Source organism: Anolis sagrei, chromosome Y (assembly GCF_037176765.1).
Source record: "Anolis sagrei isolate rAnoSag1 chromosome Y, rAnoSag1.mat, whole genome shotgun sequence".
In the NCBI taxonomy this organism is placed as follows: domain Eukaryota; kingdom Metazoa; phylum Chordata; class Lepidosauria; order Squamata; family Dactyloidae; genus Anolis; species Anolis sagrei.
Genome location: NC_090035.1, coordinates 71,883,660 through 71,897,891, shown reverse-complemented (window position 1 = coordinate 71,897,891; position 14,232 = coordinate 71,883,660). Strand labels below are relative to the sequence as shown.

General features: G+C 41.4%; 1 protein-coding gene across 1 annotated transcript; it reads left to right on the top strand.

The window, feature by feature from the left end:
• LOC132780570 (cytochrome P450 2G1-like) lies at nt 1-13,572 on the top strand. Its single transcript, XM_067461233.1, has 9 exons — nt 1-238; nt 3,685-3,847; nt 4,138-4,287; nt 5,352-5,512; nt 8,987-9,163; nt 10,377-10,518; nt 11,148-11,335; nt 12,422-12,563; nt 12,886-13,572. The coding sequence occupies exons 1-9, from the start codon at nt 59-61 to the stop codon at nt 13,065-13,067; spliced, it is 1,485 nt and encodes a 494-aa protein (XP_067317334.1). The 5' UTR covers nt 1-58; the 3' UTR covers nt 13,068-13,572.
• Nucleotides 13,573-14,232: the final 660 nt, after the last annotated feature.

Here is a 14,232-nt window from a genome sequence, read left to right as displayed (position 1 = left end):
AGTGGGACAGGTCACCACATTCTGCAAAGCAGAGGGAGAAGAGGAATCAACACAAATTATGGAGCTGTCTGGTGCCATCAGCCTCTTCCTTGCCATCTATACCATTATTCTTCTTATCCTGAAAGTCATGCGGGACTACTCACAGAGGAAGACGCTCCCCCCTGGTCCAACTCCTTTGCCTTTCCTTGGGAATATCATGCAGATCAATTCAAAAGAACTTTTAAAATCTCTTCTCAAGGTGAGTAATTGTCCCACGTAGCACAGCTCAGGCATCTTGGATGTGATGAAAACCTCACAGAATGGCTGAGATTTATGGAGACATTCGGGTGTCTCTGTATTTTTCCTCTATGTACCTTGATAGACACGTATTCTTCCTTCCCAGTTCTCACCAGTTAAGATAAAATTTACTGTAGGAAACCTTTAGGGAACATGAGGCCATGTAGACATGTGTTTTCTTTTGGATGGGATAGAAATAGCAATTTAATATCCCCATGAACACAATCCAAACTTTTCCATTCCAACCCTGAATGATAATTGTGCTTGTCATTTATTAGATGAGATTGAGTGAGGGTCACTTCAGGAAATGAAGTAGCAGCCAGTCTTGGCTGCAAGAGGAAGAGAAGAGAAATCGTGCTCCTAGATGGAGAGCTCTTGTTTTAATTCTCCTTGCAGGCAAAGAGGCAACACTTCTTCATTGCCTACTTTGTCTTCCTTAACCCTCTCTGGTCATGCCAAGAAGACATCATGATAGATCCTATAGGTAGGCTACAGTCACACTGCCAAGGAGAGAGAAGAACAAATATGCTCTAGGACATCTCATCACATTAACTATTGGGTTCGGCAAATCTGGCCGGGCCCGGTGGGGACATGGGGAACCAAGTGCCTATGCCCTGCATCACCCGCCTTTCCACTTACCCCATTCCACGGGAGAAGTGTCTGCCACCTGGCTTCCTCCCATTGTTTCTTATGCAACACAAGAAGTTTCCCAAGTTGCCACCACTGCAGACAATGCTGATTTCAACCCTCTTCAGACACGGAGCCCCAACATTATATCAACATCTTGGTATGGATGCCAGCAGACTACGTGTCTGAAGAGGGGTAAAAGCAGCATAGGACGGGCATTTTAGCCCATCTGATGAGGCTCTAGGTTGAAGGAGTGTATACAAGAATACTTAGGAGTGGGTTGTTGTAGGTTTTTTTTTTTTTTGTGATATATGCCATGTTCTAAGGCATTTTCTCCTTTCGCCTGCATCTATGGCAAGCATCCTCAGAGGTAGTGAGGTCTGTTGGAACTAGGAAAAGGGGTTTATATATCTGTGGAATGACCAGGGTGGGACAAAGGACTCTTGTCTGCTGGAGCTAAGTGTGAATATTTCAACTGACCATCTTGATTAGCATATAATGGCCTGACAGTGCCTGGAGCAAACTTTTGTTTAGAGGTGATTATATGTCCTTGTTTGTTTTCTCTCTGTTGTGCTGTTGTAATTTTAGAGTTTTACTTAAGAGGCTTCTGCACCACTTTAACTGCCATTGCTCAATGCAGTGGAATCCAGGGTATTTACTATTTACAAGATCTTTAGCCTTCTCTGCTAAAGAGTCCTGCTGCCTTACCAAATTAATACTCCCAGGATGCCATAACATCCTAGAGCTCATGCAATTTGTAGGATTCAAATATTATCAAAGAACTCAATTGTCTCCCTAATGTACACATCCACGCCTTCTATAGCTTGGAAGTATAGTAGTTAATAGGGCTGGGCAACCACGGAAAAATTTGTTTCTAAACTCGATTCGTTTTTTGGGGTTTTTTGCGTTTCGATATTTAAAAGAATTCCGAAATTTTTCTTTAAAAAAGTTCAATATTTACAAAATTTCGTAAAATTACGAAACGAATACGAAACGAATAAGAAACGAATACGAATTGATTCGTTAATGGCGGACACGACCGCGCAATACGCTAAAAAACCTCCATATGGAACTACCACATAAAATCCAAATAATTTGCTTTGAGCTGGAATTTGTGACAATGTAGACACATATAATCCTGTTCAAAGCAGATAAATCTGGATTTTATATAGTAGTGTCGCTGAGGTCCCAGGTCTCCCAGGTCCATTCTACACTTCTGAAGCCTACCTCTCCCTCTGTTGTTGACTGTTGGTGTGTATTTATAATTTTTTTTCACTGATTAAACAAACAACAGCTATAAAACTTGCCCCAGACATGCGGAAATAATAACGAAACGATTTCGAAACGAATACAAAACGAATACGAAGCAATTACGAAGCAATTACGAAACAAATTGAAAAATTCATTTCGTTTTTTTGATGCTCCTGAATGGTTCGTTATCGCTTCGTAACCAAAAAAAATAACGAATTTTTAACGAATTACGAAATTACGAAACGAAACCGCCCAGCCCTAGTAGTTAAAGTGGAATTAAAATGCCTTAACTGAGTAGTGTGCAAGATACCAAACCCAAATTAAGATTCTGAGTCCTTTCAGTTGAGACTTTAATTGTGAATACAATTTCTTCTCACATGGATAGAATACTGTATTTCATTGCATAATACTGTAGACATGTGCAGTTAATTAAAATGTTTCAAAAGTCATAACAAAATGTGATGTGCTGGTGCTTTGTTTGTAAAGTGAGTCTAAAGTATAGTTAGTAAAACTTTTGTTACTATAATAACAAGAGTAACGGCATTTTGTTATAGTCATTACGCAAGTGGAGGAAACTTCAGGGGCTCCTTTATCCCTTGTTTTAGGGACTTTTAGGACTTGCTACAGTGGTAGAACACATTTACCAATGTTAGCCCACCAAGTTTGAGAACATTTCACTTATCCACAGATTTTTGGGAAATTTTCAAAGTTTTTATAAACAATATTTTTTTAAAAAACCAAAAGAGATGTCTCCTTGAATTTTCTATACAATGACACAAGATAACAGGGGATCATTCCCTGCAATTTTCAGAATATGCATACATTTCTTAGGAATTTTAAAAAAAGTTTTGATTAAAAAGCAACAACAGCTATCTTGGGTTGTTGTAGGTTTTCCGGGCTAGATGGCCATGTTCTAGAAGCATTCTCTCCTAACTTTTCACCTGCATCTATGGCAAGCATCCTCAGAGGTTGTGAGAGAATGCTCCTAGAACATGGCCATATAGCCCAAAAAACCTACAACAACCCAGTGATTCCAACCCTGAAAGCCTTTGACAACAGCTATCTTATCGAATGTATCTCATATTAACTATTAGAATTTCCATTTAAGGATTTTTCCCAGCCTAGCACAGAGATTTACTTACTAGAAATATCAGTCAGTCCTATTCTTTGCAGATTCAACAATTTATTGGAATTCTGGCTGGCGGTTGTTACAGAAGGACAAATCCCTCCCCTCTCCTGATTGGGAGTTTCTGATGCTGAGCAGAATTCTGGGAAATGTAGTTTAGGGCAGGGCCTTTTGAATTCTCTGGCATAAGGCTCCTCGCCTCCCAAAACTACATTTCCCAGAATCCAGACCCTTGTCTCTAGAGTCCCAGTCCAGTGTTCAAATTGTTATAGAAAAACCACTATACTACATCTTTAAAAAACAACAACTAAGCACCATTTTGTGTAAAAGTTGATGTGCCAAACAAATCAAAAGCTCCTGTGTGTAACTAAAAGACAATGATTATTCTTTTATTTCTTGCAAAGCTGCATGAAAAATATGGCCCTGTGTTCACTGTCCATTTTGGACCTCGTCCTGTTGTGGTCTTATGTGGTCACCAAGCTGTGAAGGAGGCCCTGGTAGACAAAGCAGAAGAATTCAGTGGAAGGGTTACCAATGCTACTGTGGACGACACCTTCCAAGGCTATGGTGAGATAACCCAGTTGGGTTTGCAATAACAACTCCCAGCTTTTCATCTCCTTTTTGTTCGTCCTTCCATTTATTATGTAAAAGATGAGTATCTTTTATTGTGTAATGTGTTGTTTTGTGTTAATTGATATTATTGTTGCATATGGCGATGTAATTTTACCTGTATTTTATGTGTTTTATGGCATTATTATGTGCTGCTGTAAGCCACCCCAAGTCCCTTGTGGGCGATGATGGCGGAGAATTAAAGAAGTGTTGTTGTTGCTGTTATTGTTATTTCTAACTTCCTCCAGGGGTGATTTTTTCCAATGGTCATCGCTGGAGACAATTGCGCCGGTTTTCTCTTACTATCATGAGAAATTTTGGCATGGGGAAAAAAACAATTGAAGAGCGGATTAAAGAAGAATCCCAGTTTATGCTGGAAGAATTTAGAAAGACAAACGGTGAGTACAGATAGCTTATCGAATGCTCCAAATTTCCTCATTCTGATTGGCAAACAATGTTTTAACATGCTAAGGAAGGCCATTAAAACAAACTCATTCCCTTGAGATTTTGTCCTTCTGACTTTTGATCCATGATTGGAGAAAATACAATGGGTTGTCAAAGGCTTACATGGACAGAATCACTGGGTTGCTGTGAGTTTTCTGCACCATATGGTTATGTTCCAGAAGCATTCTCTCCTGACATTTTGCTCACATCTATAGCAGGCATCCTCAGAAGTTGAGGGGTCTGTTGGAAACTAGGGAAGTGTGGAATATCTGTGGAAGCTAAAGACCTTTATCTGTGGGATGTCTAGGGTGGGAGAAAGAATTCTTGTCTGCTTGAGCCAAGTGTGAATGTTGCAATTGGCCACCTTGATTAGCATTTAAGCTACATGGCCATACAGCCCGGAAGACTCACAGTAACTCAAAACGCATTGTGTTCATGGTTTCTCTTGGGACAGTTTTTCTTAGTGCAAACAAAACATTAGCCAATATTTTTTTTTGCCATGTGAACAATGAGAGGAAATGTGCAGAATCTCTGGCAATCTCAACCACTGGGAATAAAACATTCCTGTCTACAAGAAAGAATTGAATTGAGATTCGGCTTTTTAGGTTGAATACAGATGATTGAATATGACAATTTTTAAGCCAAACTCGGGATTTTATTTGTTTCCCATGACAATGCATCCTACAATTAGTAATAATTTCCTAGCTTCCTAAAATTCATCTATTCATAGACTTTTCAGTCATGTGCAGCTTAATATGTGGCTGATGATACAGGCCATTATCTTGGGCTTGTTAAGTTATTGATTAATGAATTGATTCCACCCATTTTGGTTGTGTTCCTTGTGGTGCCTATGGATAGTAAAGAACAACCACAAACAAGATACAGTCCAGGTCACTCATTTCCAAGCTGGGGCCATCCCCATAGATGTGATAATACTACAGCTCAAAGACTTCCCAAATATTGGAAAGAAGACTCTCAAAAGCATCAAGTGGAGTGACTCTTTCTCTCTGTCTTTTAGGGAAGGCCTTCAACCCCACCTTCTACCTCAGCCGTGCTGTCTCCAACGTTGTCAGCACCATCCTCTTTGGTAGCCGCTTTGACTATGAAGATAAAGTTTTCCAGATGCTCACACAGACATCGAATGACATCTTCCGCTTGATGAGCACTCCCTCTGGCCAGGTACCTTGCTTGCTGAAAAAGAGAGAAGGAGAAAGAAGAGAATGAAGGATGCTGCCAGGGGCGGCTGAACCAATAGGCGAGTTACGCATTGGTGTATAGCACAAAATCCCCAAGGGGTGCCCACCCATGCGAAAATTACCTAGAGCCGGCCCTGTGAAAAACGAATCATTTCCAATGTGTTGGTTTTCCTGCTTTCTCCCAGGAGGGGGAAAAAGAGGGTTGGAAGAGCAGGAGGGATGGGAAAGAATTGGATCTGCCTCTCTCTTTCTCTCTTTTCCACCCAAAGAAAACAATGCAAGGAAAGTGGGGCTTTTCTATGGGTTATCCCTGCCATTTCCAGTCACCTCCTAGGACAAGGTCAGGTGGCATCTCCTGCAGGTAAAGGCTCCCTTTGGCCCACGCAGGTTGACTCTGGATTGTTTGCTTTGAGGGCCCGAAATGTGTTTGGTCATCAAGGTCATTGGTCTCCTTATTTCCCCCTTCTTCCTTCCTTTTCTGGCCATGGAGAAAGAGAAGGAGAGGCAAAATTGGGCAGGAACAGCAGCAGCAACACAGAGGAAGAAAGAAGCACAGCCCAAAGGCAGGCCAGGCTCACTCTCGTTGTCTCCCCTTCTCTCTCCCGTTGGAGGACAAAGCCAGGTCTCAAGCATGAAACTTGAGAAGAAGATGTTGGAAAGAAAGAGGAACAGTAAAAGTCTTGAACCAGATCCCAACCAACCTGACTCAGCCCCGTTCCATACAGCTAAATAAAACTGTCTGCTTTGAACTGGGTTATGTGGCAGTGTGGACTCAGATAACCCAGTTCAAAGCTGTGTATTATCTGCCTTGATATTCTGGTTTATATGGCTGTGTGGAAGGGCCCTCAGTCCCCATCTATATACTACCACATAAAACCCAAATAATTTGCTTTGAGCTGGAATTTGTGACAATGTAGACACATATAATCCTGTTCAAAGCAGATAAATCCAGATTTTATATGGTAGTGTCGCTGAGGTCCCACGTCTCCCAGGTCCATTCTACACTGCCCCATGATCCAGATTATTGAATCATATAACCAACATTATCTCATTTGAAATGAATTATGTGAGTCTACACTGCCATATAATCCAGTTCTAAGCAGACTATCAGTATTTGATATGGCGTGTGGTAGAAGGGGACTCAATCCACACTGAACGTTATATGCACTTCAAAGAAAGGCAACAAAATTTCCACAAAAGCAAGTCCTTCGTGAGCATCAATGCTCTGCCATCCCAGCTTCAAACTGGTTTTCCTATGTAATCATCTGCACACACAGCGAAACTGCTTTGAAACTACATGAAATGATCAGTGTGGCCATTTTTCTCCCTGGCTCCAGACCAATGCCCTAAAGTGAAAGCCTTCAGAGACACAAATATCTGCTGGTTTAGATCCCAATGTGTGTGTATGTGCACGTGTGCATTCCCTGCTCCAAATCGGATGACAGCTCTACAATTCCAAATCTAGTGGGAAACAGTTATTTGTAGTATTTACTAGGCCTGGGTAACAACGGAAAAATTTGTTTCTAAAATCGATTTGTATTTGGGGTTTTTTTTGTTTCGATATTTAAAATAATTACAAAATTTTCCTTTTAAAAAGTTCGATATTTACGAAATTTCGTAAATGGTAAAAAATTAACGAATCGATTTCCGAAACAATAACGAATCGATTCGTTAATGGCGGACGCGACCGCGAAATACGCTAAAAAACCTCCAAAACCTTCTAAAGCTTCCCTCTTCCTCTGTTGTTGACTGTTGGTGTGATATTATAATTTTTTTCCACTAATTAAACCATAAAACTGGCCCCAGACATGCGGAAATAATAACGAAATGACCTCAAAACAATAACGAAACGAATACAATATCGAAATACGAAGCATTTACAAAATGTTTTTGAAAATTCGTTTTTTTTTAATAATTGCCCCAGAATGGTTCGTTATCGTTTTGTAATTGAAAAAATTAACGAATTATTAACGAATTACGAATTAACGAAACGAAACCGCCCAGCCCTAGTATTTACAACTCCCAGAAGAGCCCAATCCCAAGCAGTGAGGATGAACTACATTAAATTGAGGGGTGGCTGAAGCAATATGCAAATTATGCATTTGTGTATAGCGCAAAATCCCTGAGAGGCACTCTTGAGGCACCCCCGCTTACACCTGAAAATTACCTAGGGCTGGCCCCGGATGCTGCTGACAGATGTCAGCAGTACACATGGGCAGTCAGACACCAAAGCAAACATGCATCTCACTATAGTCCTCTCCCATTTATTTAGTGGATTAGGGATTAAGACACAGAATATTATTTGAGATCACAGAAATTCTGGATCACTCTAACAACTACCCTGTTAGACTACACAGATAAGCCATTGAAAACCACAAGCATGTGGACAATTTCAACAGAAAGGAAGAAACTATAACAATGAAAAAAATCTGGCTACCAATATTAAAAAAACTCCAAAATCATAACAGTAAATAAAGAACAACACTAAAAACCAGGGGAATTCCAGACAAGAAACAATCAGGGCCAATTAATCACCTCCCAACAAAGGATTCCCCCAGGTAGTAAAAAGCCACACCTTGAAAACAGCTAGGCCATTAAATGCTAATCAAGGTGGCCAAGTGCTACATTCACACCTACCTCAAACAGACAAGAGTTCTTTCTCCCACCCCGGGCATTCCACAGATATATAAACCCATTTTTCCTAGTTTCCAACCGATCAGACAACCTCTGAGGGTGCCTGCCATAGATGTGGGCAAAAAGTCAGGAGAGAATGCTTCTGAAACATGGCCATACAGCCCAGAAAACAAACAACAACCCAGTGATTCCAGCCATGAAAGCATTCGACAATAGAAGTATGCAACTTTGAAGGGTTTCGAAAGCTCCTAATTTCCATCTGTGGTCTGATTCCTGACCTTTCGCTCATATAACCCTTTGTCTTTTGTGTCCAACAAAGCTAAGTGTTCATTCTTTCCCAACATATTTCCTTTTTCTCCTTCTCTCAGTCTTTCTCTTTATCTTTTTCCTCCCTTCTTCTTTCCTGATCACAATGTCAAGTGTCTCTTTCCCTCTGAACTTTCTCCTTCTTATTAATTTCCTCCCCCTCCCCACCCCACAACTACTTTCCATAACTACCATGGGGCATATTCCATACCTTTTTTTCTGATTCTTAGGCTAGCTACACTGTTTGACATCATGGCTTCATGCTATGGAATCCCAAGATTTATAGTATGGTGGCATAGAAAAGCTAAAGAGCTTGTAAAACTACAACTCCCAGGATTCCATAGTGCTGTGCCACAACAGTTCCAGTGATCAATTCAAGTGATCTATGCTGTAGATGCACCATTTCTCTTTTGTCCTTCCTCAACCAGTGTCATTTTTTCCCATCTACCACTTTGACTAGAAGGGACATAAGTCTTCATACAATTTACTAAAACTACTGGTTTCTCTCTTTACACAGAAATATGATGTCTATTACAGTTTCTTGAAGTATTTTCGAGGAACCCAGACCAAGATCAATGAGCTTCTACGACAGATTCTAGTTGTCATTGCCGAGCATGTGAAGATGAACCAGGAGACGCTGGATCTCAACAACCCACGGAACTATATTGATTGTTTCCTCATCCAGAAGGAGAAGGTACCTTAGTAGATACTGGAATGGGAGGTCTACAAGCTGAGGAGTAGAAAAATTGAGTCCTCCAGATGATTAAAACAAAGACTTTTATTCTCCTCTGAAATGTTGACCAGGATGTCTCTGGCTTAGGAGACACTCAGGGCAGATTACAATGTACATATACATGGCGAAACATTCAATGCCATAGATACACAACATATATAGGCAGACACACAGAGGCTATTTAACTTTCCAGCTTTCATGAGGATATTTATTTATTTATTTATTTATTTACTTCATTTGTTAACTGCCGCTCTCAGCCCTAGGGCGACTCGTGGCGGTGTACAACATATAACAAACATATCATACAATAAACTACCATAGCACTATAAACAACATAACAATAATATACTATCATCTAATTACACTAAAAAATCCGCTTCGTCTTATCATAGAGTCATAACCAATCTCGTAGTCTACATTCCGTTCCAGTTGTCATTTCCAGTTGCTGTAGCATTTAGTTAAATGCCTTCTCGAATAGCCATGTCTTCAGGCTCTTCCGGAAGGACATAAGGGAGGGCGCCTGCCTGATGTCAACAGGGAGGGTGTTCCACAGCCGGGGGGCCACCACTGAGAAGGCCCTATCCCTCGTCCCCGCCAGACGTGCCTGTGAGGCAGGCGGGATCGAGAGAAGGGCCTCCCCAGACGATCTCAAGGTCCTCGTGGGCTCATAGGCTCCCCTGGCCACCAGGGGAGTTCTCGCTTCACCATCAATTTGAGATACTCATGGAGTACTTCCTCATTCTTTGCTTGCTTGCTGGAGATTTTATGGCATCATAAATTAGTTAAATTAGCCTCCCCGCATAAGCGGTACCTAAATTTCCTACTTCACAGATGCAACTGTCTTTCAGGCTGCAAAGGTCAACAGCAAACTACACACAATGGTCGGAAGCTCACTCTGACCCGGGCTGGCTTTGAACTCATGACCTTTTGGTCAGTAGTGATCTTAATGCAGCTGCACCACAGTCTCAGTGCTGAGAATGTACATAGAGAATGTTAGTTTTGGGCTAGGCCAGAGGTGGGCAAAATGCAACACTAAACTACATTTTAAAAATCAATGCAATTTTGGAGCAAGGTGGAAGCATCTCTGAAGCCCATACTACCCCTTAATAATATATCTGAGGTTTATCTCGTTCCTGTAATGTTGTCATGCTGTTCTGTTCATTTCCATTTTCAGGAAAAAGACAACCCAGACAGCGAATTTACCATCAGAAACTTGGAGCTCAGTGTCCTTATTCTTCTCTTTGCTGGGACAGAGACAGTCAGCAGCACCTTGAGATTTGCATTTCTATATCTGATGAAATATCCTGAAGTGCAAGGTATGAAGAGATTAGGCTGAAGACACTAATCCCATTTCTTTACAGCTGGAACTCCTTCCCTTCCCTTCCTTCTTTCCTTCTTTCCACAAATTATATTTTGAGGTACAGTGCTTCATGAAAACAAACAAATAAACAAACATTCAATTGATAGAATGCCCCCCACTTTCATAGAACTTAAGAGGTGCAGATCTTCATGAAAGTGGGAAAACTGTGCTATTTTTTAACTTGAGAAAACATGCATTAGAAATTGATCATAGAATTGCACAGGATAAAAAGCATTTCCTCTAAGAATCTCTAGGTCATCCGGCATGACTCTATGAGCAGCTTCCGGCAAATTTCCGTTGGCAGATCAAAATATTTATATTCCGTCAGCCTCATTAGAATTGTGGTTTTTAAATTGTACGGTTCAGTTTGTTTGTTTTTTAAGGAGTTGAATGTAGCCCTTTAAATACATGGAATGCTTTCACTTATACATTACTGAATTGTGTTAAAATCTTATATTTTTGTTTTGTTTTTTTATTGTAGCTTTTGTATTTATTTTTAAAAGATATTGCTTTTTGGAGTCTCATAATCAGGAGAAAGGTGGAGGAAAAATGAACTAAATAAACAAATCTCCATAATTTTGACAGCAAAAATGCATGAGGAAATTGACCGAGTGATTGGCCGGGACCGTCCCCCAAACATTGGAGACCGGACCCTGTTGCCGTATGTGGATGCCGTTGTCCATGAAGTGCAGAGGTTCAGTGACCTCATCCCCCTGGATCTGCCCCACATGGTTATGCGTGACACGGAATTCAGAGGCTACATGATTCCCAAGGTACAAATACTGGGGTACCAAGTCAAATGGGAGATACACATTAAAGTGCATTTCTGTTTTTGACAGTCCCCTGATCCCTAACCCATTGAATAAATGAGGGAGGCCCATAATAAGATGCTTGTTTGATTTGGTGTCAGACTGCCCATATGTACTGCTGACATCTGAACTAACCCTTTGTCACTAAAGATACTGTTGTTTTCAGTTCGCAATGCCTCTATGCTTGAACATGCAGCTAAGCAAGGCTTCCCCTCATTGCCAAAACTGCAAAGCCCATGCCCAAACAGCCATCTTGGATTCTGTTGTAGACATCCATGGAACACATGGAGAATCCTGACATCTAATGTGCTCCACTGGCATCTTACACAGAGAAAAAACTCAGCTGTAGCTAGAGGTGATGAGGTACAAACCTATGAAGAAGAAGAAGAAGAAGAAGAAGAAGAAGAAGAAGAAGAAGAAGAAGAAGAAGAAGAAGAAGACAAGTACCACCTGCCAGTAGTCAAGGACTGGTGGGATCCTAAACCTCCAAATCAGGCCCGTAGCCAGGATTTTGTTTTTTTTTGGGGGGGGGGGGCTGAGTTTGGTTCGGGGGGTGCTGAGTTTGGTTTGGGGGGGGGTGAGTCTGAGTGAAAGAGGGTCTAGCCTAGCAAACCTTTTGTCTCGTTACCCCAATACCCCCATGCATATGGGATATATTGAGTATGGTGATCAGATAATGATATGAATAAACATAGCAGTAAGGCCTTCTCGCGGACCACCATCAGAATTTCGGAGGGGGCCGAAGCCCCCAAGCCCCCCCCCCCCCCCCAGACTTTCAAATCCAGACTGACATGGTTTTGGAACATAATGCACCAGACATCACGATTGTGGAAAAGAAAAACGTTTGGATTATTCATGTCAACATACCAGGTGACAGCCAAATTGACAGGAAAAACAACAGGAAAAACTCAGTCATTATCAGGACCTCAAAATTGAACTGCAAAGGCTCTGGCATAAACCTGTACAGGTTGTCCAAGTGGTCATCGGCACCCCCCCCCCCCCCAATTGTATTGTTCTCACATCACCCTGCTTTCTTTTCTTTTTTCGCAGGGAACAGAAGTCTACCCCCTCCTCAACACAGTCCTGTATGACCCCACCATGTTTAAAACCCCTTATACATTTAACCCAGAGCATTTCCTGGATGAGAACGGGCGCTTCAAGAAGAGTGATGCTTTTGTGCCATTCGCTTCAGGTAACCTAAAGCAGCGATTCCCAAACTCTACTCCTTTGGTTGTTTTGGACTTCAGCTTAATGTTCCCATGGTTGTAATCATAGCAGTATAAATGTGTAGTGTGAAAAGAAGAGGACAGCTGACTAGACTTGCAGTGGTTCTCAGCCTGTGGTTCCCCAGATGTTTTGGCCTTCAACCCCCAGAAATCCTAACAGCTGGTAAACTGGCTGGGATTTCTGGAAGCTGTAGGCCAAAAGACCTGGCAAACCACAAGTTGAGAACCACTGGACTAGAGAGATAGCTAAATCCTTCCCTGCTGAAATTTCTCCAATTGTTCTTCTAGGGAAGCGGGTCTGTCTGGGCGAAACCTTGGCCCGCATGGAGCTTTTCATCTTTTTGGCCACCATCCTGCAGAAATTTGAGCTGAAACCCCTCGTGGCCCCCAAGGACATTGACGTGACTTCTCATGAGGTTGGATTTGGCAGAATCCCACATTACTATCAGCTCTGCATGGTCTCACGCTGACCCGAAGATCCCACTTTTAGTATTCTTTGTACTTGCATTGCATCTGACCTTTGTATGGGGAAGGCAGAGTAATCTTTCTCTCTTTCCTGACTCTCATGTGGCACATTTTAATGATGGCTACCAGATATAGTTTTTCCCTGATTACGGCTTCTTGAATTGGCATGCAGTTGTAATCCAAGGCATAGAGAAGAAAATTTTGATCTACTGCATTTTAGAATTTTGGTGCTTCTTCACTTTTCTCTCTCTTTCTATTTCTGTGTGTATATACAGTGATACCTTGACTTAAGAGTTAATTGGTTCTGTGACCAAGATCTTAATTCAAATGTTCTTATTACAAAGTGATTTTTTCCCTTTGAAATGCATTGAAATGCTTTTAATTCATTCATTCTGGAGGCTTGAAACCTACCCACCCCCTCCATTTTTTGATACTTGTTTTGAAATAAGAAAATGTACTTTATAAATAACAAATAATGTAAAAATGCACATTCATGTGGAACAATAAAAACGAAATATCAGCTTTAAAATGGTAGAAGCACAAATTTGTGGCAAGGAAACATGAAGCACGAAATGAAGAGACAAAAGCAGAAGGGAAAATAGAATCCTGAACATTGTGGAATCAGGAAGCCATGAATAATAACAAACCCTGTTGAAATGAATGACTTCCAACGGGAATTTCCTAGGTCCACCACGACAACTCTATGGTAACTTTTGGAAGAAGCATACCATAGAATTGCCTAACGAATCTAGAAAATTCCCAAAGAGGACACATTTGAAGTTCAACAGTGACAAATGCAAGATACTCCACTTTGGCAGGAAAAACGAAATGCAAAGATGCAAAATGGGGGACAATGCCTGGCTCGAGAGCAGTATGTGTGAAAAAGATCTTGGAGTCCTCGTGGACAACAAGTTAAACATGAGCCAACAATGTGCTGTGGCGGCAAAAAAAGCCAATGGGATTTTGGCCTGCATCGATAGGAGCATGGTGTCTAGATCTAGGGAAGTCATGCTACCCCTCTATTCTGCTTTGGTTAGACCACACCTGGAATATTGTGTCCAATTCTGGGCACCACAATTGAAGAGAGATATTGACAAGCTGGAATGTGTCCAGAGGAGGGCGACTAAAATGATCAAGGGTGTGGAGAACAAGCCCTATGAGGAGTGGCTT

Bases quoted from the DNA above. Each gene is read 5' to 3' on its own strand.
- LOC132780570 (XM_067461233.1), top strand. From the start codon at position 59: ATGGAGCTGTCTGGTGCCATCAGCCTCTTCCTTGCCATCTATACCATT. The intron at 3,848-4,137 runs GTGAGATAACCC...AACTTCCTCCAG, and splicing joins CGACACCTTCCAAGGCTATG to GGGTGATTTTTTCCAATGGT. The intron at 5,513-8,986 runs GTACCTTGCTTG...CTCTTTACACAG, and splicing joins TGAGCACTCCCTCTGGCCAG to AAATATGATGTCTATTACAG.